Below are 24,779 nucleotides of genomic sequence, written 5' to 3'. Positions count from 1 at the left end.
AACTTTGCAGGTGCTAATACGTAGGATACTAAGATCGACATCTAGAAGAACGTACGGATTTGGTTTCCGGCCTTCGGAGGCCCATTAGCCCGGTAGCTTACGAAGTAGTTGTACGTACAGTAATACTCCGTACGCCGTACTTCGTTCGACACAGAGCCGAGGCCCAAGGCCCCCGGCTCAAGGGCTCGGTAATCGGAATCGTATCACTGGTCGACAGCCGCGCCATCCATCTCATCCACGTTCATCTGAACTTCCCTCGAGTTCCTGACGTTCCATCACGGGAAGGGAATACAGTGGAATGATTCGAGTTTCTATGAGACTAGGTACATTGTATGTACGCGTAACGTTGGTCCCATCCCAGACGGAAGAGAGAGAGAGAGAGAGAGGAGAGAAAAGGGATACGCCTTTTATTTATCTTGGAGGAAGCGGGGAAAGATACAGCCTGGACTGGGGTCTTGTCTCAGTTGCTTCTCACCCCAACCTACAACGTACGATGTCTTTGAGCTAATGCTGGACGTCGATCATTCCCTGTTTTGTTCGCCCCGATGTAGAATACAGGATACTGAATGCAAGTATCCGATGGGTTATGAATATGTGCAGATAGCCATAAGCCATAAGCCAACCAATTATGCAAATAAACGTACGTTATCCGGTTAGAACGAAGGGATTCTCCGCAGAATCCTCTCCCCCGACCCCCAGACGTCCAGTTCATCTCATACTGAATGCCCTCACGAGTCACACCCTGTCCTGTCGTCCTTGATGGAAACCTGCCACTATTGAACGCTTGATTAATGACCGATAAAACTAGCCCAGAGTCGAGTAAACCATCTCTTCCCCACCAGCTCAACGCGGAGCCAGTCATTCATTCAGCGACGACAAGTTCACTCAGGTAGCCAAACCATTCATTTGGTGCTGCATCCCAGTGTGGCATCTACCCATGTCCGCTGCGCCGTATTCACATCGGGTGTCAAATCAGACCCTGTTCCGGGAGGGGGAAAGGGTCGCTGAGAGGCATATATTGCCGACGCCTACCCAAGAGACGAAGAGAGAGGAACGGTCGTAGGAGACTCGGCCAACCCGCGACTCTGACTATCGTGCGCGTCGTCCATCTTCCCCCAGAAGAAAGGAAAGGAAAAAAAGAAGAAGAAAAAAGGCGCCGATCAGGACGGAGTGGACCCAACACCGGCGAACTCAACAGAGATCCTGCAGCCCCAATCGTCTTTTGAGTCTTGACCCCCTGAATGTCAGGTAACCTCTCGTCTTGCACCTAACTTTCTCGTCGTCCGGGACGCTTCGGTCACTTCCCCGGGCCACAACCGCGGCACAAGCAATCCCGTAAGATCCTACCCGATACTCATCCGTCCTCCGTTTGCTCGGCACTCTCCGGCCCTAGGCGCGCGGGGTGGTGGTGAGGGGGCAGACTCAGACACCCACACACAGACACACGCACACACCATGGGCAAATCCAAGACATCAACCGGGAAGCCCAAGGGCCAACAGGGCAACAAAACAGCTGTGCCCTCTCCAGCAGCACCAACATCATTGCTTCAGACTGCTGTTGCCCAGAACGCCCCTCCTCCTCCTCCTCGCTGGCCCCGGTTCAAACCACCCCTGCCCGTCACCGATTTGACACCCCTGCCTCTCGAGTCCTGTCCAGATCGGGTTGTCCTAATCCACAACTTCTGGCCCAAATCCCTGTGCAGCTCATACGTCTCCTTCCTCAAGGGCTTACCTTTGGTCACCACGCCGGGGCGTCCCAAGCGGGGAGAGGCTGTCCGCGTCAACGATCGCTACCAGGTTGAGGACCCCGTATTTGCTCGAAGACTCTGGCTGGAGACTGGACTTTTGGACGCCTTGCAGCAGGGCGATGTGCGCGACCTCTGGTAAGCCCGCATCGCATCTGCATCTGCACCTGCGTCTTTGCCCTGTCCATCGCCTTCGCCTGCGCCCTGCTCCTCCTGTCCTGTCCTGTCCTGTCCTGTCCTGTCCTGTCCTGTCCTGTCCTGTCCTGCCCTGCCCTGTCCTGTTCTAGTTCCTATCCTATCCTTGTCTTGCACACCTACACCCATTCTGTCCTTTCACTCGTTCTTTTTCGGGCTTCTCTCCTACCCAAAGGGGATGGGGTTCAATGGTGCCCCCCTTCTTCTCTCCATTTCTCACACCACTGTATCAGCACCCGCCCGTCTGTCGCCTGTTTGGCCTATTTCAGGGCGAGGGAGTTCCTAGTGGCCAAGACATGCGACAGACAGGTGTACGAAGTGAAGTACCTGCAGAAGGAGTACAGCGAGCCCATCCGGCCCTTTTGGATTTTCAGCCCATTTGAGAACTGATGAGAATCTGCGCGTATTCTGCTGACCTAGTATTTTGTTTACTTAGGGGTGGCGAGCTCGTCGGCTTGAGTCCCAATATCCGTGTCTACCGGTATCTGAAAGGCCAGTACTTCGATGCTCACTGTAAGTATTTGACCAACATCTCTTTCTTCTTCATGCAAGGATCTTCACTGTATTTCGCCTGAAAAGACGCAAGACGGAGAGAAGTCCTTTATCATTAAGCTGCGTCCATTCCATCCCTTGCATTCCAAATTGGGATCGTGGTAGTGGGCGAGGGGGCCAGGGGAGCGAGGAGGGGGGACTCCTAAAGACGCAAAGTTTCGCCAGGACGGTCCAAGGAGGAATGGCCATCTCCCAAATGGACACCATGTCGCCCAACTTGTCGCTGTTGGTCGCCGTTGTCGCTGTTATCCCTGTTCCCAGTTGCTTTCTATCCCTCTTCTCCTGCCTAGTTGAGGCGAGGGAACATGTTCTCATGCAGTTCGGGTTTCCACCTTTAGGCCCGCGGCGTCCTGTATCTCGACACTCCAGCATCTTTGCATATGACCTACGCAACGATGGTCCATGGGGGCTCGCTAAATGGCTGCGAACTTGCCGGATCAAGCAGGGTAGATGACGTCGTCATGGCCTTAGTGGGCTCTTCGTCTTCGTATCTCTTTGTTTTCCCTCTCTTGGAGCAGGCGATAGCATATATGTATCTGAGATCTGATGGGCTTGCGATCTGTATTACACAGCATCCTCCCTCCCCCCTCCTACCCTTGCCTCTCTCACACCACGATGCATCCCATAACCGATAATGCAGCGTTCCCAGAGACACGGTTCTGCCGGTCCAGTCCCTGTTCACGTCCAGAGGCTTGATTCCAACGCCTTGTCGCTGGTGTCTGTGATCATCTCTCTCCCCCCTCCAAGGTCCTCCTTGCCTTCCCTGTCCTCTTTATGTGTTGGTTGAAATGCATGAACATGTTCAGATCATTCAGCTGGGCAAGGATCTTTGGAGATATTCCCAAGTTTGACGGACAAAGCTGCCACCGACACAGTGGCCGGACTGTTTGACCCGAGTGCCTGCAGTGCCGACCCCTTAACATGAAAACTGAGGATGTTGAGTGGGAAAAGAGCAAAAGAAGTTAACACAAGCGAACCTTAGACGACGATTCCAACAATGTCTTGCTCACTACCGATCCCGCCCATCCACCGGTTCCTTGCAAAACGACCTGGACTCTTCTCCTTTACCTCACAACCAGCGCCGACGGAGACGACGCCGGGTGCTCCGGCGGACAGACCGTCTTCTTTCCCAACGACCGCCGTCGCTCGTCCGAAGAGATTGCCGTCCCACCCCAGACCGGACTCCTCCTCTTGCACAAGCACGGTGATGACTGCATGCTCGTGAGTATTTTGATATCTATTCTTTTAGTATTTTGATCATTCGAGTATCTTTCAGTCTCTCGACCTATCGTCTGGGTTCCTCACCCACACGCCCCCCCTTGTTTTTTTTTCTTTCTATTCCTATAAGTTTGTTTCTTCTGTTTTCTTTCTCCATCCTTCGACCACCAAGACCGTTACAATGCCGGCTCGTTCCGCTGTCTCATGAGCATCTTTTGCCCCTGATATCTGGCTCCTGCGATTGTGTTGCGTCTTCGACCCCTTATACCTCGAGGGTGATTAAGGTAGTCTTATCCTAGACCTCAACTGCGGCCCTGAACCATGAAGCACAGCTTGGCGCTGCTTACGAAGTCCCGTATCGCTGGCCCCATTCCCCCATCTTATACACATACCGAATTCCACCGAGAACTTGGCGCAAGCACGCCACCACGCCCCCCCTTTCTCTCTTTCTCTACCCCTCTTCATGTCACTTATAAACCACACGCCATCCCGTTCACGATGCTGCATACACGAGTGGGGACCCTGTCATCGAATGCTCCTCGCCTCGCCGCATCGTACATCCCTGGGCTGTCTTACATCACTCTCCACGCCTTTGTTTCTTGCCTCTGGCCATCACTCTCACTTTTCAACTCCTGAGACCTTCGACGCAAGGTACGAAAAACCTTATCATACGAAGAAACGCCACCGAGGCCACAGCCTACCAGCGGCGGCTTGAGAAAGCAAAATGGGGGGAGGGGAAGATTTTCGCATCACATCCGGCGGACCTATGTACTCTGCCTGCAGCCTACCTCCTGTCGGCCTTTACCGGCAACCAACCCACCCCTTACCTACTGCGCGCTTTCCTTTCACCATCTTTGCCGAGCCGAATGGACCGACTGATCGACCTATATGCCGCTCCTCTCCCCAGCCACCTACATACACCTGCACCCTCACGTCACAGTGCTTCTCCCCCGCCACTGGCACCCTGGTCTTCATGCTTCTCTCTTCCTTCCCTCCATCTCAGATCCCTCATTCTCTCCTGTGATCCAATACTCTTCCAAAAACTCCCTTTATCCTCTATCACGCTGTCTCCATGGGAAAACAACCTTCATATTACGAACCCCTTCTTCCAAAAGAACTAGAGGGGGGGCCCCGACCTCCAACGTTCAAGGAAATCATGAATCAAGCAAAAGAAAAGACGGCAAAACTAGCCAAGGACTACAGTGCGCATAGCACAATGGCATAAGAATCTCATACGACCTTGGCTTCTGCAGTCCTCTAGTGGAGAGACTCGGAGAGAAACAAAAGAAAAGAAGGGGGGGGGGGGGGCCGAAAAAAAAAAGCTTTTTTTCTCTCCTCCCCCATTGCCCCTTTCCCTCAGTATTCTACGCTCTTCTACTACGAGACCTGGAACGCTTTTTGAGACTGACGAAGACGGGTACCTTGCGTACTACAGCACGAAGGCCGCGAGGTGACTGCAGGCGAAAAGTGGGTTCTACGAACAGATCTCTGCGTTCGAAAATAGGAGTTAGGGGGGGGTTAGAGACAATGGGACTCAGTTGCTTTTTGTCTTTCTGGTTTATTTTATCTTTATTTGTCTCCCCTTCTCCATCTCGGCAGAGAAATACGAGTAGTAACTCCTTAACGCCATGTCCCTGCAAACGCGAGGCGGATCAACCCAGGAAACGGAGAGGCAAGCTGCGAAGAAACCCGCCCAAGAGGAGAACGTCAGCTATGGGGGAAAGCACATCCTCCTAAAGACATTGATGCTGCATAATCTGGATGAATCGGATGAAACCCGTAGCAAGAAACAAACTCCCTCCCTCCCCTTTGGCCCATCCCTCCCAAGAGACGAAGCTTCTAGGCTAGCTAGATAGATCTCTGGCAGATTAAATAGACCGAAAATCCAAATGGCCATTAGCCTGCGTTTCCAAAGTTGAACGTCTTCCCAAATCGATCCATGAGGGTTTCTTCCTCGTGGCTCTCATCGACGTCCTCGTCGGATTCGGGGTTAGGAACTGCATCAACTACGACCTCCATACCCTTGGTCCGGAGTTCTGTCGGAAGCTCTTCCGGCTGTGGGACATCGTCCTTGGTCTTTTCGGTCGTGGGAGTCTCGGTTTTTTGGGTCGCCCAAGTCAAAAGGCTTGATCTGGCCAGGGAAAAGACTGCGGCGAATGGGTCTTCATCGTTGCCAACCTCCTTTCTCTTCTCGCCGTTTTCACCTCCCCGGAGAACTTCCTGCTGGTCTTGACACGATAGCGCCGCCTCATCCGAATCAATGGCCGTAGCAGTGCATGACGAGGTAGGGTCGCCACTATGGCTCTGGTCCTCGTCATAGCTGCTGTTGGAATCCTCTTGATCGTCATTGAATAAGTTGAGAACCTCGCCACGATGCACGATTTGTCCGTCAGGCAGACGGGCAGCGATGGCTTCGTCCAACTTCTCCTCTCCGTCCTGGGATTCATCTGCAGACGAGGTTTTGGGGGAGGCCAAAGCTGTGGCAGCGGCTTGATCGTCTTGACCTCGCTCGGCCGGGGTCGGTTTCTCCTGAGCCTTGACGCCATAGACCTTTTCGGTGACCACGTCGCGGCTTCGGACCATGCCCGTGGCGAGCCGACCGAGAACCCAGTGAAAGATCCAAGGAAACGTAATAATAGGCATGGACTTGGGATTAGGGTCCTTGGAGCCCTCAGCACCCACCTTTCGGTTTCGACGGTGTTCTTGTAGCACAATCTTGGCTTCCTCTGCAGTCACTTTGTACATTGCAGCTACCATAGGAGCGATGATGTCGAAGTGTCGTCCTCCCATCTCCTTGTATACCTCGTCACGAAACGCTTGCTTGAGGAGGCCAGCTTCGCGGCCGATATCCTCAGAGAACTTGTACGCGCTTCCGACAGTTGGCTTCGACAGGGGGAAGGCAGTGAAAATTTCGAACTCAGTGGCCACCTCCCTCTGGGCCATGAGGCGGCGCATGGCATCGTCGTACCGTGACTTGAGAGCCCGAGCCTTCCGGAGGAGGCCGTCGTCAGCGGGGGAGTGGGCCAGAATCCGTTTATCAAACTCGTTCTCGTACAGAGGTTTAAAGGAGATTTCGCTGGTCGCATCGTAAATTTGTCCCAGGACCGTGGCCGAGTGGTAGGTATTCGACTTTTTATCGTTTGATGACATGAAATGCGGCCATTTCCTCGCCCGCAGGTCCCTTCTCAGGTGAGCCGGATCCCCCGTCTTTACATAGTCAACGGCCTTTGAATGAAGGGCGGCAAGTTCCAGACCTTGTCGAGACGTGTAAGTTACATGGCGTTGAAAGTCATGATGCGCGCGTCCTTGACTGGTGTCGGGAAGAGTGAAAGAAAAAGGGAGGAAAAAAAGCGGAAAAAAAAAGGTGAAAAGGGGGGTTCGAGAGAACTCACATTTGGGATTCTTGGCACCTCCCTGGAGATTGTCGGCATTGGCGAGGTGAGAAAGGGCAATCAAGGGAAGACAGTCGTTCCGGATGTACTTGACGAAGAATTTGATCAGATCAGAGGCCGAGACGGGGCGCTGGAGGGTCTCGGGCTGGGGAGCACGATGGTCCATGGGGGGGTAATTCCACTCGGGCGGGATCAGTTTGGGATCCCAAATGACGAAAAAGTCGTCACCATCAAGGTCACCGCCCGATAACATGCTCGGAACGTCCTTGTCTCCCGTGCTTGGGAAGACGACCACGTTCTTCAGGTGGTGTAGCACGGGACAGTCGACGGCTTGCACAACACGAATGTCGCCAGGATGGAGCGAAGGATTCCGGCCTACAATACAGACGCCTTCGACAACCTTAAATCCGCTGCTGGCTTGCCGGTCGGGAATCTGGAGGAATATTTGGGGAAGGTCGTCGTGGCTTTTGGAGTCGCTTCGGCTCTCGGTGGCGACCGAATGACCTCGGAGCGTGCCCGTCTCGTCGACGCAACCCAGCACAAAAGCGCTTTGGTCTACGACGACGCGAGCTTTTTCTCGAAGATTCTTCATTGACCAGGCCCTCCAGAGCTGTAGAAAAGTGAGGACGACGGGCTCCTGAACCTGAGGGTCCATGAAGCCATAGTTGATGAGCTCCTTGAGCAAGAGGGCGATTTGGTTCTCGTCAATGTGGCGCTCGAGGAGGCCAACGGCGGCATATTGATCCTGCATGGAAGAGGCATATTCGGCGACCTGATGACGGACCATGTCGAGAAAGTTTTGTTCAGGAACGCCGAGGCAGGTCAGAATGGTGATGGTCTGACGGTTCAGGGTGGCGGTAGCATAGCGTGCGCAGCGGATGATCTCGAGGCCGTTGAATTGGGCCTTGAACTTCTCCTGCGATCGGCGGACGTGGACCTCCAAACCCTTCGCCTCGGGCCATACGGCCAAGACTCCCTTACAGCCACCCATTCGAAACTGGACGGCCGATGGCGGTTCATCCCCAGCCATCTCGTGGCTCATGTCTTCGGCGACAATGCGGGCCAGAAGAGGGGATATCTTGCCAACACCGTCGGTGAAGCAGAAGCCGTCCCGCTCAATGTCGTCTATGAGCTTGATCACGGGTGCCCGGATGCTGCGGACCTCGCGAGTAGTTGAGAAGCATTGGCCCAGTCGGGCGGCGAACTTGGCGACGACGCGGATATGGTCAAAGTCGCCCATCCAGCCGCGCATGGCCTCGCAGGTCAACTGGTCCGTCTCGCAGAAAAAGTAGGCACCGCATTCCCTGATCTGGGAATTTCCAAAGGCGAGGAACTTATAATGGCGATCGCCGATACGGATGCCGTTCAGCAGAGTCAGATAGACGCGTTTGAAGATGAACAGGTCAATGTCCATGGTGGCATTGGTTTTGATTTTTCCGCGGAAGAGCTCGTCTGTGAACTGCACGCGGAGGAAGCGATCGATGTGAGAGTGCCATTTCCGGGTCACACGGTTGGTGCACTCGACGGCGGGCGTGCTAAAGTAGATGGTGGTCGGGGTGACGGTGGCTTTGCGCATGACGGTGCAATAATTGGGTAAGACGGGACTCGGGTAGTAGAGTCGGGACTGGGTGTCGTCCAGGACGGCCAAGGGGTCACAAACTCGCTCTCCCCGGTCGGCCATGTACTCTAGAGCAAACTGAGCGCGCTGGGGGTTCAGAGCTCGCAACTTGGCAAAGAACTGGTGCGACAGCTCGTATTCGCAGAGAATATGACGCGAAATGCAGACCTCGAGCTGATACTGGACGTTGAAAGGCAAGTAAGGGATAATCAAGTCGACAAAATTGCCGCCACCATCACCACTGGTATTGGTGCCGGCACCGCCGTTGTCGCCCGCAAGATGGCGAAGAGCATGCAAGGCGCTGGTAGATTTGTAGGGGTCATGGGGAGGAGGATATCTGTCGTGGTGTCGGACGGGATGATTCTCAGGGGGCAGAAGAACCGGGCCATCCCGAAGCTCGACAGGTTTATCGTCCTTGCGAATGTCTATGTTCAGGTCATTTAGGGCACATAGGAACTGCGCTATGACGGTCGAGTCACAATCGAGGTCAAGACGGAGAGTGGTCCAGCGGCCAATGTCGATAAAGGCGGGATCCGACCATGCGTTGGCCAAGCCGACGGTGTAGTCCTGGGGCAGAAGCAGGTCCTGCATGATGTGGGTAATGCGATGCCACTGGTCATTGGAAGACCACACACGCCTATCGGCATCAAGGCTCGGAGCAACGTCATTGCTCTTGAGGTGGTAGAAGGGAGGGTGTCGGAGGGGGATGGTGAGGAGCACGGAATTACCAGAGCATGTTCCCGACGGACGTAAGGTAGTCACGGCCAGCTGCTTGATCTGGGAAGCATCTATAACGGCTTTATATTGGCGGACCCTTTCGCCCCTTTCTTGGGGGTTGAGCGAGATGGCGTGAGGGAAGTATACGGTCAAGGTCTTGCGACGAAAATCGGTCTCCAGGCGGACCCGCTGAATACTTGTTGAGGATGGCGAAGACCGTATGGAAGCCTTGATCATGATATCCGAGCCGGTCGAGGTGACACCAAAGTCGAGAGAACGAGCATTGAAAGTCATCTTGTGGGGGTAGAAGACTCTCGGGTTGATCTTACTACGGGTCTTTCCGGTAAACTTTGGAGGAGGCCCAAGTTCGAGACGGATTTTACATGTTCGGCTGCCATCGGAGTCGTAGCTTATAGTGTAAGTATTGAGCCTCCAGAAAGGAGTCATAGGTGGGGGCTCGAAGGAGATACGTCCCTCACCGTTGAGGACGCCGCGCTGGTCTTCGAACTGCTCGATATAGACGATTTCTCCATATTGGGCAAAGGCAGCGTGGATGTCCCGGGTTGTCACGCCTTCAGGTATGTATCGCAGTCGGACGGCGACGAACGGCCACGCTTGCCAGTCCCCCATTATGTAGGCCGCGGAGACTTGAGACGAGTAGATGAGATTGAGATAGTAGGGTTGGACGTGGCGGGTTGAGCAATATACGGACCATTGGGAGAAAAGAAGAAGAGCAGAGAGTCTGGAAGAGAAGTTAGGGATGGGATAGGCATAGGTATAGGGATGCGGAAGGTCGAACAAGACGCAAGAGAAAGGACAAAGAACAAGAAAACAGAAGAAACAAGAGCCTAAGAAGTTACGTCGAAGACCTGAAGCTGGAGGCTAAGGTAACTACCTAAGGTAGGTACAGGTACTTCACTTAGGTGGCTCTTGCTCTCTCTCCCTAATGGGTACTGTATATACAGGAACTTGGAGGCAAGAACGACCTGTAGATGTGAAACATTATGTACTCCAGCCAAAGTGACTACTACCTGCCTGGTGCGTTATAGAAAGAGCGACCCTACCTGGTCTAGAAAGTACCTATATCAAAGCCAATACTGACGGCTCGGGTTGCTAATAATGGGCATCACGGGGATCCAAGCCTTTCAGTCTGGAGTAGATCACGCTTCATCTACAGAGGCAGAGCAGAAAACGAGTCGTGACAAACAAGAAGTACTGATAACCTTAACAAGCATAGCACTATAGCTTTCGAGTACGGTCAGTTGAAAAGTAGCACGAATAAGACAAGATATTCTAATCGTGTAGGAGACGACCCATGAGTAGAGTTGGGGATCAGGGGGCCATCCTTGGGTAAGATGCCCTAAAGGATCCTAGACAATCTACCTAGACAACATGCAACAGCAGAGTTTTCTTAAAAGAACACGCAAATGTATATGCCATTGCTATGTGCTATGTGCTATATACTAGAAGCTTGCTTGCTTTCTTGCCTGTTTGCTTGCTGCTTTGCATATTGGCCACCCCCGTGGTCAAAGATGGAGCTTGCCCCTTTTCTTTGCCGTGGATGGCATAATGCTTCTTTCCGTTCCCATGGGCCATTGCAGCTTTCGCCTCATAGCGGTATCATCCCAACAAAGGGTTGGGGTTATCATGGCACCGAACATGACTGAACCCTTCGTCAAACCTTCACTGCTCACCCTCACCCTCACCCTCACCCTCACCCTCACTGCTCGTTTGCCACCGTCAGGGGTAAAGTGATTACTAATCAACATCCGCCCTATACGGAGCAGAAAACCCGTCCAAGTCGAGCCTCGGACGGCGCTCGAGGAACTTTCCCTCAAGGCATCAAGGCAGATCCATAATCTTCCCCGGATTCATAATCCACTTGGGATCCAACGCCCGCTTAATCGCTTTCATGACCCCCAGGGTATCCGGCCCAACTTCCAGGAGCAGCGACTCCTTCTTCCCCCACCCGATGCCATGCTCGCCGGTGCAAGTACCATCCATGTCCAACGCGCGTCGGACCATGTTCTTGACACACTGTTCCACCTTTTCCCGTTCCGCCGGGTCTTGGCGGTTGTAGATGATGCTCTCGTGGAAGTTTCCGTCGCCGATGTGGCCCAAAATGCTGGCGAGCAAGCCCAGGTCGTCCATCTCCTTCTTGCTCACCTCAATGAGCTCCACGAGACGGCTGAATGGCACCGCCACATCTGTGCTCCCTAGAAGCAATAGCTGTTAATAATCATTCTGGAGAAAAAGAAAGAAAAAAAGAAAAGAAAAGAAAAAAAGCAAAAGAGTCGACTACTCACAAACCTCTTCCCCTTCCTTCCGCAGCGCAAGCATCGACCACAGGGACTCCTTACGCGCCGACCAGAGCAGCTTCTGTTCGCGCTCGTCTTTAGCAAACTCAAAGTTCCCTCCCTTATGGGACCGCGTGATTTCCTGGACCAGCTTGATATGCTCGCGGACCGCGCCCTTGGTGCCCGAGAACTTGAAGAACAGCGTCGGCATCTCCTTCCAGACCCGCGGGGCCGTCGCACCCCCCATGTTGACCACCTTCATCTGCACCTCGTCCATGATCTCCATCGCCGCCACGGGGATGCCTTTCTGCATCACCCGCGCCGCTGCCGACGCGGCGTCCCGGATGGTGGGGAAGGTCACGACCGCTACCGAGAAGTCTTCGGGGACAACGGCCAGTTTGAGGGTAGCTAGGAGCAGAAAGAAACAAAAATGAAAAAAACACATTAGCAAATGCATGTGTATAAAAGATTGGATACACCAATACAAATGCAAATGACTCACCCTCAGTCACCAAACCCAGCGTGCCCTCGGACCCGACAAACAGACTATTCAGGTTGTACCCTGCCGATGACTTCCTGGGCCTCCGTCGAGTCTTGATGACGGTGCCATCTGCCAGGACCACCGTCAGGTTGACGACCCAGTCCTTCATTGTGCCGTACTTTACTGCGTTGGTCCCCGAGCAATTCGTACCAACCATACCGCCAATTTTGGCACTGGGGCCTACAACATAGATGTGTTCAGGTTAGTTCTTTAGTCCTACGCCGTAAAGGTATGGTGAGGGCAAAAAGTAAAGCAATGACCAACCAGGATCAATGGGCAAGAAGAGTCCACTGTTCATCTTAGCAAGCTGCTCGTTGAGGTCCTGCCAACCTATGCTGGGCTGGACAACGATATCCATATCGTCCTTGTTGAACTGGACGATCTTGTCCATATAAGCAAAGTCGACGCTGACACCGCCGTGTGGGGCGGAGAAGTGCCCCTCTAGACTCGAACCGCCAGAGTAAGGGATGATGGGGATGCTGTACTTGTAACAGATACGCGCGATTGTCGACACATCCTCCGTCGACCGGGGATACGCAACAGCCACCGGGAGCCCATCCGGGTTCGTCGACGACCATTCCGAGTATCCATGCGCGAGCAAATCCTCCGGGTCTGTAGATATGAGATCGTCATCGCCCAGGGCGCCGCGCATCTCTTTAAGGGCCTGTACAAGAAGAAGAAAAAGGTGGCTTTAGTCCCGACCGAGGTCTCTATGCTTTGAGATTTCCCTCCGACACGAAGGAAACAAGATAAAAGGTTCGTTTGAGATATCGGACATACCAGTTCCATTTCAGACACGGTTGCATACCGTGGATGGCCCATTCTGCCCCCGGACTGGGTAAAACGACTCGGCAAGAAGGAGATCCCGCTAGTACCTCCCCCCCGGTTCAAGTCCGCAAGAGCCCATCCCAACGTAGCCGTGGTAGCGGCCACGGCGAAGACCGATCTTGTGGTCCAGAGCCGAGAGCCAGACCCAGAGCCAGACCCAGAGCCAGACCCAGAATGAGAATGACCGCCGCTACTTCTGCTGCTGGCGCCACCACTGTGCAACGGTTCGGCGCTTCGAGCCGGCGAGCTGCTAATGAAGAAACGCGGGGAGGTGCGGGCGGCGCCCGCAAGAGGAACGTCGTTCACCCACGGGCGAGTGCTGGTACCATGCCGAACACAATGCCTGGCACGACCCCAGAGCAGGGGTCTCGCGACACTGGTGGCCGACCTGCAGGATGTTGCGCGGTACATTTCGATGCCTATCATTCAAGATGGAAGACAACTGACGACCGGCTCATTGCACATTTCTTTTTGTCTTTGATGATCGCAGCAAAGTCGGGAGTACGGAGTACCGGTTTTGACAACTTTCGTACAGTAAGATATTTTAGGGAGGAGTGAGAGGACGTTTCGTCTCCAGGAGTGGCGACAGAGGGCGATGGGCGGTGGGCGGTGAGTGTCGGTCAAATAAACTCCTAGGGATGCCGTTTCACCAAACTTAGTCCCTTTCTTCGTCTTGGGGAGCTACCTACCGGAGGGAAAGATAGGCTAAGGGCCGGCAACGGCGAAGTGGTGGTTTTAAACGGTGAGAAACCCGACATCAAAGCCGACGAACCACCACTCGCTGCCTCCCCAATCCTCGCGGCTTTCTCCACCTGGCGGCCTCGAAGGTAGGACTTCTGCTGCTGCTATTTTGAGGTCACAGGCCCAAGATATGGGGGGTTCAATGGTCATGGGTCCTGGACGACGGATTGACGAGTGTCGGTTTTGGTCCTCGAAGATTTGTGGGGGTGATTACTTGGTGGAGGAAAGAGTGGGGGTGAACATGCATAAAAAGCCGACGATGACGAACCATTCTTCGGCGAAGGTCCGATCCGAGTGCGGCTCGGTAACCGACGGTCGGCTGCTGTTTGTTTATTATCGCGTGTCGAAACCAGACCAGTTTTATCCCTTGGGCGGCGAGACGAGCCAGAGGGAGTCTAACAGGAGAGCTCGTTCCCCGTTTGGGACTCCCGGCCTACAACCGGTACCTCTAAAACGTGGGACGAGGCTACCCGGAGAGAAAGAAAAAAAAAAAGGAAAGGAAGAAAAAAAAGCCCGCGTGACCCCCCGAGACATGTACTCAGTACAGTGTATGCGGATGCTCTCCCATAACAATTCCAAATCTATTACCAACTACGTATGCTAAGTAGCCCTTGGCTTGGAATCCAACCACACCAATATCGGGGGCTTATTGATGCCAGTTTCCCCTTCTGGAAACAGATGCATGCACGCAGCGCATATATTGCGGGGTGGTGGGACCAAGACAGCGATCATCCAACCCACCTGCAGGATCAGGACTTCGTTAGGTAGGTGTTTTCGTACGAAGTACATTCCCAATTCTTCGATCATGACATACTCCTATTTCCACTTACATACCAAGCAGGTAGTGTTAAAAGAACCCGTAAGCTGAGATTAAAGGTGAGCTTTCAGTACAGATACGGTACACTACCTTAGGTAATTCTTACTCCGTACCGCCGGTGAAGGATACGTGGGGGTCACATATGGGAGCTATTCTAGCGTAAACTTAACATTTCCGTGGGTTCGGGGCTTTGCTGGCCCGGGACAAAGAGAGGCTGGTCGGGGAATAAGGAGTTGATCTCCACACCTCGGATACAACTCGAGGTCCCGAAGCTCCGCGTTAATTACTGCAAGGAACACATCAAAGGAACCTACCTTAAATGGGGTAACAAATTACGGGAGTATAGGAACATTTACAGCCCGGGCCCCGAACTTCGTTGGAGCAACCAGCTGCCTCCCTTCACCTCCGCATCCCCGCATCCCCGCTCCCTGGTTTCCTTGACGGGGTCGGAGGTCAGGAACCTGGCGGTGACACGCGACTAGAAGCCCGCCCGGTCTATGAAGTATGTGTACCCCATATGCCGGGTAGAAATATGACCCTGCACCAGGTCGTCGTATGCACTTCACTGGCCAGGAAATGATTGCACGATGGACTCGGCGGTGAAAATAGAAGACACAAGCTACTATGGTAGGCAGTAGTTGCAGGCTGGCGGTGTGCCTTGAGGCGCATGGGGGGGGGGGAGAGAGAGACCCGAAGTTGGGGGTCTGTGAAAGAAACGGCATGACACTTGCTTGCAGGGGTTGCATTGACTACCTACATACAAAAAGCCCGAGAGAGAGCCAAGGAGGAGGCGACCAAGAATAAGCCGGGAACTACCTTCTACATCGTTCATTCGTCCATCTGACCAATTTGAAAATAAAATTACCCTCGTCAACCCCCGAACATGGAGGCTGCATGGACGAGGAGTGCGGGCCTCAAATAATAGCGGCACGCGCTCTGCCTTCTTCCGGGCCCCTGCTACCAGAGCCAATGCTTGACTGAGAGACATCCAGCAGCCTAGGAATATATTAGAAGTCTTTGCTTTTTCGAAGGCGCATTTCAAGTACGTAAAAGCTGACGCGGGGCTGGGCCTGTTCTCCCGTCCTCCCAGCACCCATCTATAGCCACAGCTATGGAATTGGTACAAGTTCCATGGACCAATGGACCAGGCGTAGGAGCTTTGCATCTTGCCACGGCCCTGGCTGAGAGCCTGATTGACCAATGCCCCAAATTTATGAGCGTCGTTCTGCATCATTGCGCCATGTTTCGTAGCCTTGGAAACACAGTGCTGCGGCCCATTTTGGTGGCATCCTCCGAGAACCGGTTTTGGCGGAGCCAACAACCCGTAGCAGGGCCTGGAAGCTCTTTGCATGGCATGGGCTGCTGTTCCATGTCCTCGCACCTCACTCGGAAACGAAAGAGCATACGAGTTTGTGAATGGAAAAGGAATCTCAGGGTGATCTTCAATGGCATGGTATTTGCCGTAAAAAGAACAGCTAGCTACCTGTTCCGGGAGAGTCATCACAGCCGGAAACGTAAAATATCAGACCTAGACTCCGATGATTCATGCTTTGCAATCAACCCTCTTTTTTTGGATTCACCCATGTGTTCCCAATCCCATTATCCATTTACCGACCTCGTCCTGGACATAAAAAGACGCTTACTGGCCAGCAATACCGTGAGCACGGCGGCGGTCACGCTCCTCAGCAATGGTGAGCTTGACACCCTTGCCCTTGGGCAGGGAGATCCAGGGCTTCTCCGAGCCAATGACGAAGACGTTGCTCTCACGAGTAGCGAAGGTGTTGTCAATGGCATCCTTGATGTGGACAATGTTGAAGCCACCATCGTGGCGCTCACGGTTGGTGATAACACCAACACGGCCCATGTTACGACCACCAGTGACCATGACGATGGCGCCAGTGTCGAACTTGATGAAGTCGGTGATCTTGCCGGTGGCGAGCTCAATCTTGACAGTGTCGTTGACCCTGATCAGAGGGTCGGGGTAGCGGATGCTGTGTACAAACGGTCCCTTGTCAGCAAACAGAAGGGGAAGGGGGAAACACATACAGCCGCTAAATGAAGCTCTAATCTGAATCGTGGGGTATAAAGAGAGAGCAGCAAGACCGAGTAGAAAATCACCGCGACACAACCACGCCCGCGAAAAAAAAAAAGATTTCGGCTTTTGTTTTTTTGATGGACTGTGGTTGGCAAAGCGAAATTCTTCGCGCCTTATCCTTGCCCCCTCGAGTCGACCAAAGCTTGATCCAACGGCTGAATGATGTCTGACAGAAGCATGATGAAACTCACGTCCTTGCATCGTGCGTGACCAAGAATGGGACTCCCCCGCGGCCAAGCTGGACGCGCTTGACCTTGCCGAGCTTGTATTCGGCCTCCTCGGCCTGGATGCGGTGGACGGTGAAGCGGCCCTTGGTGTCGTAGATGAGGCGGAAGTGCTCGCCGGTCTTCTCAATGGTGATGACGTCCATGAAGCCGGTGGGGTAGGTGGTGTCGGTGCGGACCTTGCCGTCGACCTTGATGAGGCGCTGGGCGAGAATGGCCTTAGTCTCGCGGTAGTTGAGCGCATACTTCAGGCGGTTACGGAGGAAGATGATCAGGGGCAAGCAGTCGCGGAGCTTGTGAGGACCAGGAGACGGGCGGGGAGCGTAGGTGCCCGACAGTTTGTCGAGAAGCCAGTGCGACGGCGCGCTAAGGCGCTTCTGGTGCTTCTTGCTGTAAAGAAATTAGGATCTTGCTTCACATCGGTTTTCTCCCGCCCGTTCTGCGTGGCAGAGCTGCTTCGCAAATTGTTGCAGAAACCTGGCGCGCGGTGGGAAAGAAAAGGCCATTGTGCCCGCAACGGAGGTGCATGCAAAAGCAGAATACTGGGGTTGCATAGTAACTTACAGTCCCTTGCCCATATTGACTGTCTGTCCCGAGACTGGCGGATGGGTATCTTGGTGGTGGTGTCGGAGGGTTGACGGTCGGACAGTGAGAGGCTCGCAAAAAGGTCGTCAAGACGAAGGGTAACAAGGAAAAGTGGTCCCAGGGCTCCGAAAGAATTTCTGTGGTGACGCTAGGTCATTGCCCTAGACACAAATGGCAAGCGAGAGAAGGGATTTGATTGGATGTCAAGAATGGTCCGTGCGCCTTCCCAATTCGCTCACCTTACCTCTTCGCATTTCGGTCAGCAACAGCACACCGACCCAGCATGTCGAGACAACAGCTGTCAGATGAATGCCGCCGACCTGCGTCGAGCTTCACCTATGAACTAAACGTCCCAGGTTCTTATAATAATCTCGACTCTTGTTCAAAACAAGCCGACAGGGCTTCTGCTCTACCTCTATTAAGCCCCAGGTGGCTTCAGGCACATCTCCTTCCAACCCTCGCCTGCATATTTGGAATTAATCCGATCCTTTATAAGCCGACAGCCCATCCTGTTCTTTTTGTTCGATTCGCCTGTTTTGACCGTGAGGTACTGGCGTGTATCCTGTCTTCCGTACCTAAACCCCAAGCGCCAGATGTGGTTATGAGGACTCTTGCTCCGGTCCGGGAAAAAAAGGAAAAAAGAAAAGCCAAACCCTCAAGGAAGCCCGTGTCCTTGATGTACTCCTGCCAAACAGTTGATAATATAATGATAAAAAAAGAAATAAAGAACACCCCCATCCATCCTTTGGTCTTGCAGTTCCGACTTGATGACGGGAAAGGGAACAACGACTACCCCCCAGGTGGATGCGTCAGGGTGGTGGAAAATTACAATGGAAAGAGTGCCGCGTCCGAAAGGGGATAAAGCTCTAGCTTGCTTCGGTTTGTTTGCCGAAGTTATAGTAGGAGCAACGTTGAATCTCAGCCTGTTGTGTTGTGTTGGCTTTTTCCCCTTCTTCTCGGCGAGTCTTCCACTTCCAGTCCGACACGAGAAGAGCGGGCATATTATGCATGCTGCCCCTGCTGGAACATATTTCGATATTTCGAAACTGAAAGAGGGGTGGAACCAGTAGGGTTCATGTGGGAAGCTCCCTGGCTCAATCTAGAAGAAGACGTGCAATGTCCATTTCGCCCGCGTTCCCCAGTAATGCCGAAGGCGCAGGCTCGGATGAGTCAAAGTACTGTGAGGTGCCCGGGTTCTCGCCGTTATCCAAGACAGACAGTGGCCAACGGGACGAGTCGTCTCTCGAGCACGGTTGAGATGGAGGGTGGTCCAAGGCCGGTAGCTTCGTGGGCTGCAGGGCGTTGCTGATCGCCATGCGGATCGATGGTTCCAGTGTCATACCGTCCTTGGCGTGGAGAAGGCCTTTTTCGACCTGCAAATACACGTCCCGATACTTGTTCCTCACTCTGTCGCGGAGATCCGTCGGTTGACGTCCCGCGAGTCTGTAATTGGGGTCGCGTTGGATTTTGGTCCAGGCCGGGCCGTATTTGTACAGCCCTTCGAGGATTAGCCTGTCGTCTTCCTCGGAGAAGGGCCGTCTCTCACGGCGGTGCGACTTTTTGAAAGGGCCATGGATGCCCAGCTCCGCCAAGTCTTCCATATTTTTCCTGTGAGCTCTGGTCCTCCTCGACTTGGGCTCCGCTTCAGCATCGTCGGATCTTGACTGAACCGGGGCCGAGTTGTAAGGGGCATCTGTGTCGATAAGAATGTTCTCCGACAGGAGACCGGTTTTCGGCCTGTTTTTGGACTCCCCCGTGGAAGTTGGCACAGCAGTTGGCATAGCGTCGGCCGGGGAAGTGGGCTCTTCGTCTCGGGGGCCTTTGCGTAGCTCGTTGGGACAGCATGTCCTGAACCGATCCTTAAGATCACCAGCGGTGCGGTTGTTGAATTGGAAGTCTGGGTCTGCCAGAATATCAGTCCACTTGCCCACGCCATGGCGGTCGACACCGAGCAACAAGTGCTTCGTTTCTGCCTCTGACCATTTTCTTCTTGGCTTCATGGCCTTCTTCCGAGACTTGACGGGACCCTTTTCTTGTTCGGCTTTTGTTGGCGTCTCGGCAGGCTTCGCGGTAGGTGCGTTCGTAGGCAACATCCTGGCTAGTGTCTCTTCATGGCGACCCGAGTAGTTCATAGCAGTGGACCGATGGCCCCCCTTGGAACCATCAAACGCGTTCGGCGCAATGGGCGGAAATAGAGCTGCGTTCGGGGGCGGCTCGTGCAATCCGTTGATTATGGGCGGCATGGGCGGCAGGAGACTCTGTGACGAGGCTTTCTGCTTCTTGACGGGCTGCGGCAGATGCAGTAAGTCTTCCTTCGTCGCGGCGGTTCGATGCCGCTTCTTCGAGGCCGTATCATCTTGACTATCAGGAACAAAATGCGGCGGCACTTGGTCGGAGGCCCAGGGTTGTGTACTGGGCTCGCGTAGAAGAAGCTCCAAAGGAATACGGCTCCGATCTGAAGCCGATTTATCTCCCCTGCGAGTGTCTTTGGTGAGAAAGCCATCTTCCACCCCGCTTCCTGGGCGTAGGAGAGGGACTCCAACTCCATGAGCTGTATGACTTCCGGGCACAGAACATATCGATATTCGGGCTTGATCTTCGAAGTGGTTCGCCGTAGGCTCGACGGGGAAAGGTCGATCGGCGGGCTCGGAGGACCCCTCGGTTAAGGAAGGTAATTCTGTATGGGAAAGATGTGGAGTGGTAGAATCGTTCAGTAGGTGGATTAGGCGTGGCTCGATGAAGGACATCGTGGGTGTGGCCGAGTCGGGTTTTGTTGATCATTTGGAGGGTTGGGGTTTAGGCTTCGTTCCGAGTCCCGAGAACCATGTCGTACCTAAGCACAGGCGAGGTTGGGGGAGGGAAGGATGAGCAAGAAGCTAAAGGTAGGAAGGACCAGGGGCGACCGAGCTGAGCAGTACCTTAGGTAGTCCGTACAAGCAGGAAGGCAGGACTGCCAGGTATCACTCTGTATTATTTCGTACTGTATCCAAGTGCACCGGCCAGGACAAGTTGACTGGGAAGTCCGAGATGGCATTGTCTTTGCATGACCCAATCCAGCCTGGTCCCGGTACCTGTCAGCCCGGCACTTGTGGTATTGTTTACTCCGTATCGGGGGAGAGATCGCTTACTAATCGCCTGGAACGCCTAAACAAGACGAAACACCTAACCCATCCGAACATTGTCGGGGTGTGGGAGGACATCGGCGACGCTTATTTCTTAGGTACTCCGTAGACACTATATGATTACGTTGTACCAACTGGCCATCGATTTTCTGTCTTTTTTTGTTTTTTTGGTAAACGGTCTTTTACACTAAGGTAGGTAGTCTGTTTGCTTACTCGGTAATACGATTAATCACCTGAGAAAACCTTACCTACCTTGAGAACCTCACGGCTTGCTTGAGAAATCGCAAACCGCGCGCATGGCTCACGGCCTTGTACCGCAGTGCAGTACTATTTCATCTCATGGGCGATGAACCTACACAATAGATGAAGCTAAGTGGGTTATGATAGAGGCCGAGTGAGGTGTTTAGTTCTCGCTTTGGAGTCTCTCTTAATGTTTCTTGAAGTACACCTCTGCCGGGTTTGCTTCGTAGAAGGTCGTACACGTACATCGGTAGTGTACGAAGGGCATATGCCGATCAGGGGAGTGACACCCATAACACAAGGCACATGCATTAGAATTGAAACCATCGCCACCTTTTCGGACAGAAACACCGTACTTTAAGCACCCACAACTTTTACCAGTTTTTACACAATCCGTATTTTGTGACGATAGTGGTGATGGTTATGCTGGTGGTGAGGCAATAGTGTTATATGGGTATATGTACTTAGAAATGCTGTTAGTTACTTATCTTATGTGGTTTGATTCACTTTTTACTTAAGGTACTTACAGGTCCCCCGTTCTCCTGAGCTAGTCGTATTGGCTTCTTACTCGCGCTGACCTTCTAAACCTCGGCAGTGGTGTATCGTGATGGTCGGACATTTTTGCCCGATTATTAGGCGTTTTGGTACGAGACACAGTGTATAATATACCTATAAACACTGTATTTCCCTCCTTCGTACTTCGTACCTAGATGTACCTTCGTATGGGTAATGGAAGGGTGAGTGAGGGTGGCATCAATCAACATGTCTCTAGGTAGGTAGCTTTGTAAGGTAAGGTACCTTATGAAGGAAATTAATCTCCAACCCTGAACCAAACCCTCTAACCCTTTCTAACACTGAGCAAGCACAACATGCGCATGTTACCAACGACAATCCTTAGTAAGGTACTGAGCATGGATGCCACTAACCACAAGGAATTGGTAGCTCGTTTATATTTGGCTTCTGGGATTCTAGACTGACAATTCGCGTGTAGCTCATTTACTACGCGTCGGCGCGCGCGACCTCTCTTCCCCTTCCATCTCATCATCACCCCACAATCTTTTACAATCGACTGGACGAGGGAGACGGTCGTAAGGCTTCGCTCACAGGGTTTTCTTTGCGATGGCTCGGACAAGATCATCAGCAAATGGTCCGGGACCGCCCTCGGAAACTAGGCGTCGACGACGCCCTGGGCGTCCTCCCACTCAGGTCGCATCTCGCCCTCTTCAAGAGCAGCCCGAGAGACTCGCCCAACCGTCTTACACGCAACCCCAGACACCGAGAAACCTTCAGACCTTTGCCAGAATCATGGGACGGCCGGATTATGCATTCTCGGAGTCACGACAGTCTCTGCCGCCATCAGCCTATGGCCCACCAGCTCGTCGTACCGCTCATGTCAACGGCGAACGAGCCCAGAGCTTCTCTTTAAGTCAGGTCTCGCCGGTTCACAGTGACGCCGGTGAGTTGAGTCCACTTCGTTTCTCTCTCTCAGACTCTCTTAGTATGTCTGGCTCACTGCCATTCTAATATTGTCAGATCATGAATTCACATCTCAGAGTGTCGTTGGCAACAGCATCAGCATTTCCGACGATGAGGAAAACGACGAAGTCAACGACCAGGAACATGTGGGTATGTATGGCTGTTCCTCTGAATTATATCCAAGTTTCTTTGTCTCCGATCACAAAAGTAACAACAAAACCCTTCAAAGGGCTCAACAGCCAGGGCATGCACGAAGATGGAGTCGGAGATACAGACATCGGGGACGACGTCCAACCGCGTAGGTGCCTCTTTTGGCCTCAACGTCTCTGCGCTAATCAGTCTAACACCTTCACAGAGCTTCCAGACAGTTCGCGCAAGTTATCAGAGGCCGCTGGCGCCTTATTTGAAGCAGAGAGACGTTCGCATTCCGACTCAGACCCAGATCCGGATGACCCTTTGGCTCAGGACAAAGTCCATGGCATGGACATGATGCGCAGTCTCTGTTTGGACGACTTGAATCATGCTGCGAAACGTCTTTTTCAACAGCTTTCTATGCCTGTCGAGATGCCAATCTGGGCCGATCTCGTCGACGTCCACAGGAAAGCCTTCGCCAACTACCTGAGACTGTACGCTGACCAGGATATTTTCATCCCCTGGCGTACTATCGTTAACTCTCTCGACCCGAATGTTAATATTAAGGCTCAAGGTATCTTAGCTGCAGCTAATTTGACTATTCTTGCCGACGAGCTCTTCCGGGTTGCCGATGGGACGGACCCGACTGCTCTTTTCGTGCGTTTGGATCGAGATTTCCCTGACCCCTTTCTGCCGTGGTCGGACGATTTAAGCGCCGAAGACGAGCCCTGGAGCTTGACCGACCAAGCTGTTTGTGTCGCCTTGGAGATCCGGACCCAACACTTCATTGCGGCCCTCGTGGAATCGATCGACGACCATGACAACGATCCGGACTATGTTGTTCAGATGGTAGACTCCGTCTTCTCCCACACACTAGATTCAAACGACTCGCTCCCCTTTGCATCCCAGAGGGAGAGGCTCGTTGCTAGGATAGCTGGTTATCGACCTCCGATCCCCGATGATGTGGCAGAAAAGTCTGCCCAGCGAATCAATGAAATTCTACAACATGATGCGTTTGAGACGGTTGCCGAATTCATTTCATCTTTGAGACGTGAATTTCCTCTCACCGGAGGCTCCGGATTGGTACCAGCACTCATCGGCTTGGCGTCTGAACAATTTGGAAAAATACAATCCGCCCTTGTCGACGTTCTGGAAGGATCACCAAGTGCCCGAGGGTCGTCGATGCCTATCGGTGATGCTGAAGGCTCACGACATGCCTCCCAACCATCACCCCAAGATATTATTCGTCCACAAGAGTAAGCACTCCAACTTTAAACCTATTTCGCCACATGTGATCGGCTTCTTACTTTATTTGCAGGTCTATCGAGAATCCCATTCGCATTAGCAAGAGCACAGTGGGACTGCTCATGAACTTACGGAACCATGCATCGCAACAAGCAAGAGATGACCGCAGTCAAGCCTCCCGCATGTCTGACACGGGGAGTGATGCATACTTCAGAGGAATTCTGAGCCGGATCCCGGTCAATCGGATTGCCTCGTCTAGGTTGCCGGGCTCGTCATCGCGGAACGGACCCAGCCAGCGCGCCGAGCGCCCTCCCACAAGTTCTCACCCGACCCAGAGCCGCAAACGCCGTGGCGCTGAAGAAGACGAAGAAGAAGAAGAAGAGGAAGAAGAAGAAGTGATAGAAGCGAATGACGGTGACGAGAGCGACGGCGACTTTCAACAAGATAGAAGACGTCTCGACGAAGCAAGTCGCCGGGCCGAGATCGACCGCAGAGCCCTGCCGCCGCCCGCTAAAAGACCTCGCATAGGCCCACCCTCGTCCATGCCGTCCACGCGACCCGCGGCGCCGACTAGCACCGCCTTGCATCCCCAGGCCAGGCAGCGGGTCCGTCGTCGCGACCACCCTGCCCCTATCGACGACAGGGAAGCCACAGACGACCGAGGCCGAGAAGGGCAAGAGCAGGCCCTGGATTATCGCGCCATCTCCGAGCAAAACCGCAGCCACAACCGTCACCTAGAACAATTGGTTTCCGGGGAGCAGCGCGTACAGAGACGTGTGCCGTGGTCGAACGGCGATGTGGACAAGTTGCTCAAATACATCCACCAGTTCGACTGTCACTGGGCCAAGATCTTCCACCACGCAAATCCAGTGTCTGAAGACAGAAATGAAGCCCCGCCTCCCTACGCCCCTAGGCAACACTTTGAGCATTATCGTGACCAGCAGGCCGTCCGTGATAAAGCGCGGAACCTCAAAGTCGACTTTTTGAAGTGAGATTTTC

At 53.4% G+C, this 24,779-nt stretch overlaps 7 protein-coding genes across 7 annotated transcripts; 3 read left to right on the top strand and 4 right to left on the bottom strand.

Moving 5' to 3' along the window:
* The first annotated feature begins 1,159 nt into the window (after positions 1-1,159).
* SODALDRAFT_83279 (hypothetical protein) lies at positions 1,160-5,410 on the top strand. Its single transcript, XM_028615731.1, has 4 exons — positions 1,160-1,883; positions 2,377-2,453; positions 3,475-3,713; positions 5,146-5,410. Exons 1-4 carry the CDS (start codon positions 1,456-1,458, stop codon positions 5,212-5,214), a joined length of 813 nt encoding a protein of 270 aa, XP_028462505.1. The 5' UTR covers positions 1,160-1,455; the 3' UTR covers positions 5,215-5,410.
* A 196-nt stretch (positions 5,411-5,606) lies between these two features.
* SODALDRAFT_364204 (RdRP-domain-containing protein) lies at positions 5,607-11,033 on the bottom strand (the record flags this gene model as incomplete). The annotated part of the gene is made up of 4 exons (XM_028614625.1): positions 5,607-6,964; positions 7,103-10,179; positions 10,568-10,608; positions 10,902-11,033. 4 exons carry the CDS (start codon positions 11,031-11,033, stop codon positions 5,607-5,609), a joined length of 4,608 nt encoding a protein of 1,535 aa, XP_028462504.1.
* Positions 11,034-11,191: 158 nt separating this feature from the next.
* On the bottom strand, positions 11,192-13,751 carry SODALDRAFT_83231 (hypothetical protein). The gene is made up of 5 exons (XM_028615730.1): positions 13,056-13,751; positions 12,540-12,939; positions 12,237-12,455; positions 11,744-12,142; positions 11,192-11,653 (listed from the first exon to the last, which is right to left on the bottom strand). Exons 1-5 carry the CDS (start codon positions 13,527-13,529, stop codon positions 11,280-11,282), a joined length of 1,866 nt encoding a protein of 621 aa, XP_028462503.1. The 5' UTR covers positions 13,530-13,751; the 3' UTR covers positions 11,192-11,279.
* A 2,447-nt stretch (positions 13,752-16,198) lies between these two features.
* On the bottom strand, positions 16,199-17,607 carry SODALDRAFT_329556 (40S ribosomal protein S4-A). Its single transcript, XM_028610982.1, has 3 exons — positions 17,545-17,607; positions 16,948-17,370; positions 16,199-16,652 (listed from the first exon to the last, which is right to left on the bottom strand). Exons 1-3 carry the CDS (start codon positions 17,556-17,558, stop codon positions 16,301-16,303), a joined length of 789 nt encoding a protein of 262 aa, XP_028462502.1. The 5' UTR covers positions 17,559-17,607; the 3' UTR covers positions 16,199-16,300.
* A 33-nt stretch (positions 17,608-17,640) lies between these two features.
* SODALDRAFT_83186 (hypothetical protein) lies at positions 17,641-18,658 on the top strand. The gene has a single exon (XM_028615728.1). It carries the CDS (start codon positions 17,849-17,851, stop codon positions 18,425-18,427), a length of 579 nt encoding a protein of 192 aa, XP_028462501.1. The 5' UTR covers positions 17,641-17,848; the 3' UTR covers positions 18,428-18,658.
* SODALDRAFT_83212 (hypothetical protein) lies at positions 18,544-20,589 on the bottom strand. Its single transcript, XM_028615729.1, has one exon. The coding sequence runs from the start codon at positions 20,310-20,312 to the stop codon at positions 18,660-18,662; it is 1,653 nt and encodes a 550-aa protein (XP_028462500.1). The 5' UTR covers positions 20,313-20,589; the 3' UTR covers positions 18,544-18,659.
* A 1,457-nt stretch (positions 20,590-22,046) lies between these two features.
* SODALDRAFT_321362 (hypothetical protein) lies at positions 22,047-24,772 on the top strand (the record flags this gene model as incomplete). The annotated part of the gene is made up of 5 exons (XM_028609615.1): positions 22,047-22,383; positions 22,461-22,553; positions 22,633-22,701; positions 22,768-23,791; positions 23,854-24,772. 5 exons carry the CDS (start codon positions 22,047-22,049, stop codon positions 24,770-24,772), a joined length of 2,442 nt encoding a protein of 813 aa, XP_028462499.1.
* Positions 24,773-24,779: the final 7 nt, after the last annotated feature.

Source organism: Sodiomyces alkalinus, assembly GCF_003711515.1.
Source record: "Sodiomyces alkalinus F11 unplaced genomic scaffold SODALscaffold_16, whole genome shotgun sequence".
NCBI classification, from domain to species: Eukaryota; Fungi; Ascomycota; class Sordariomycetes; order Glomerellales; family Plectosphaerellaceae; genus Sodiomyces; species Sodiomyces alkalinus.
Note: the sequence above shows the minus strand (reverse complement) of the source record. Positions and strands in the feature narration are given on the sequence as shown.

What these genes read in the sequence shown, in the direction of transcription:
- SODALDRAFT_83279 (XM_028615731.1), top strand. Translation starts at nt 1,456, where the DNA reads ATGGGCAAATCCAAGACATCAACCGGGAAGCCCAAGGGCCAACAGGGC. An exon ending in CCAGTACTTCGATGCTCACT is followed by an intron (nt 2,454 to 3,474) that starts GTAAGTATTTGA and finishes AGCGAACCTTAG; the next exon opens with ACGACGATTCCAACAATGTC. An exon ending in ACGGTGATGACTGCATGCTC is followed by an intron (nt 3,714 to 5,145) that starts GTGAGTATTTTG and finishes TGCGTACTACAG; the next exon opens with CACGAAGGCCGCGAGGTGAC.
- SODALDRAFT_83231 (XM_028615730.1), bottom strand. Translation starts at nt 13,529, where the DNA reads ATGATAGGCATCGAAATGTACCGCGCAACATCCTGCAGGTCGGCCACC. An exon ending in CCGTGTCTGAAATGGAACTG is followed by an intron (nt 12,940 to 13,055) that starts GTATGTCCGATA and finishes CTTCTTGTACAG; the next exon opens with GCCCTTAAAGAGATGCGCGG. An exon ending in GCTGGGTTTGGTGACTGAGG is followed by an intron (nt 12,143 to 12,236) that starts GTGAGTCATTTG and finishes TTCTGCTCCTAG; the next exon opens with CTACCCTCAAACTGGCCGTT.
- SODALDRAFT_329556 (XM_028610982.1), bottom strand. An exon ending in GTCACGCACGATGCAAGGAC is followed by an intron (nt 16,653 to 16,947) that starts GTGAGTTTCATC and finishes GTTTGTACACAG; the next exon opens with CATCCGCTACCCCGACCCTC.
- SODALDRAFT_83186 (XM_028615728.1), top strand. Translation starts at nt 17,849, where the DNA reads ATGTCGAGACAACAGCTGTCAGATGAATGCCGCCGACCTGCGTCGAGC.
- SODALDRAFT_83212 (XM_028615729.1), bottom strand. Translation starts at nt 20,312, where the DNA reads ATGTCCTTCATCGAGCCACGCCTAATCCACCTACTGAACGATTCTACC.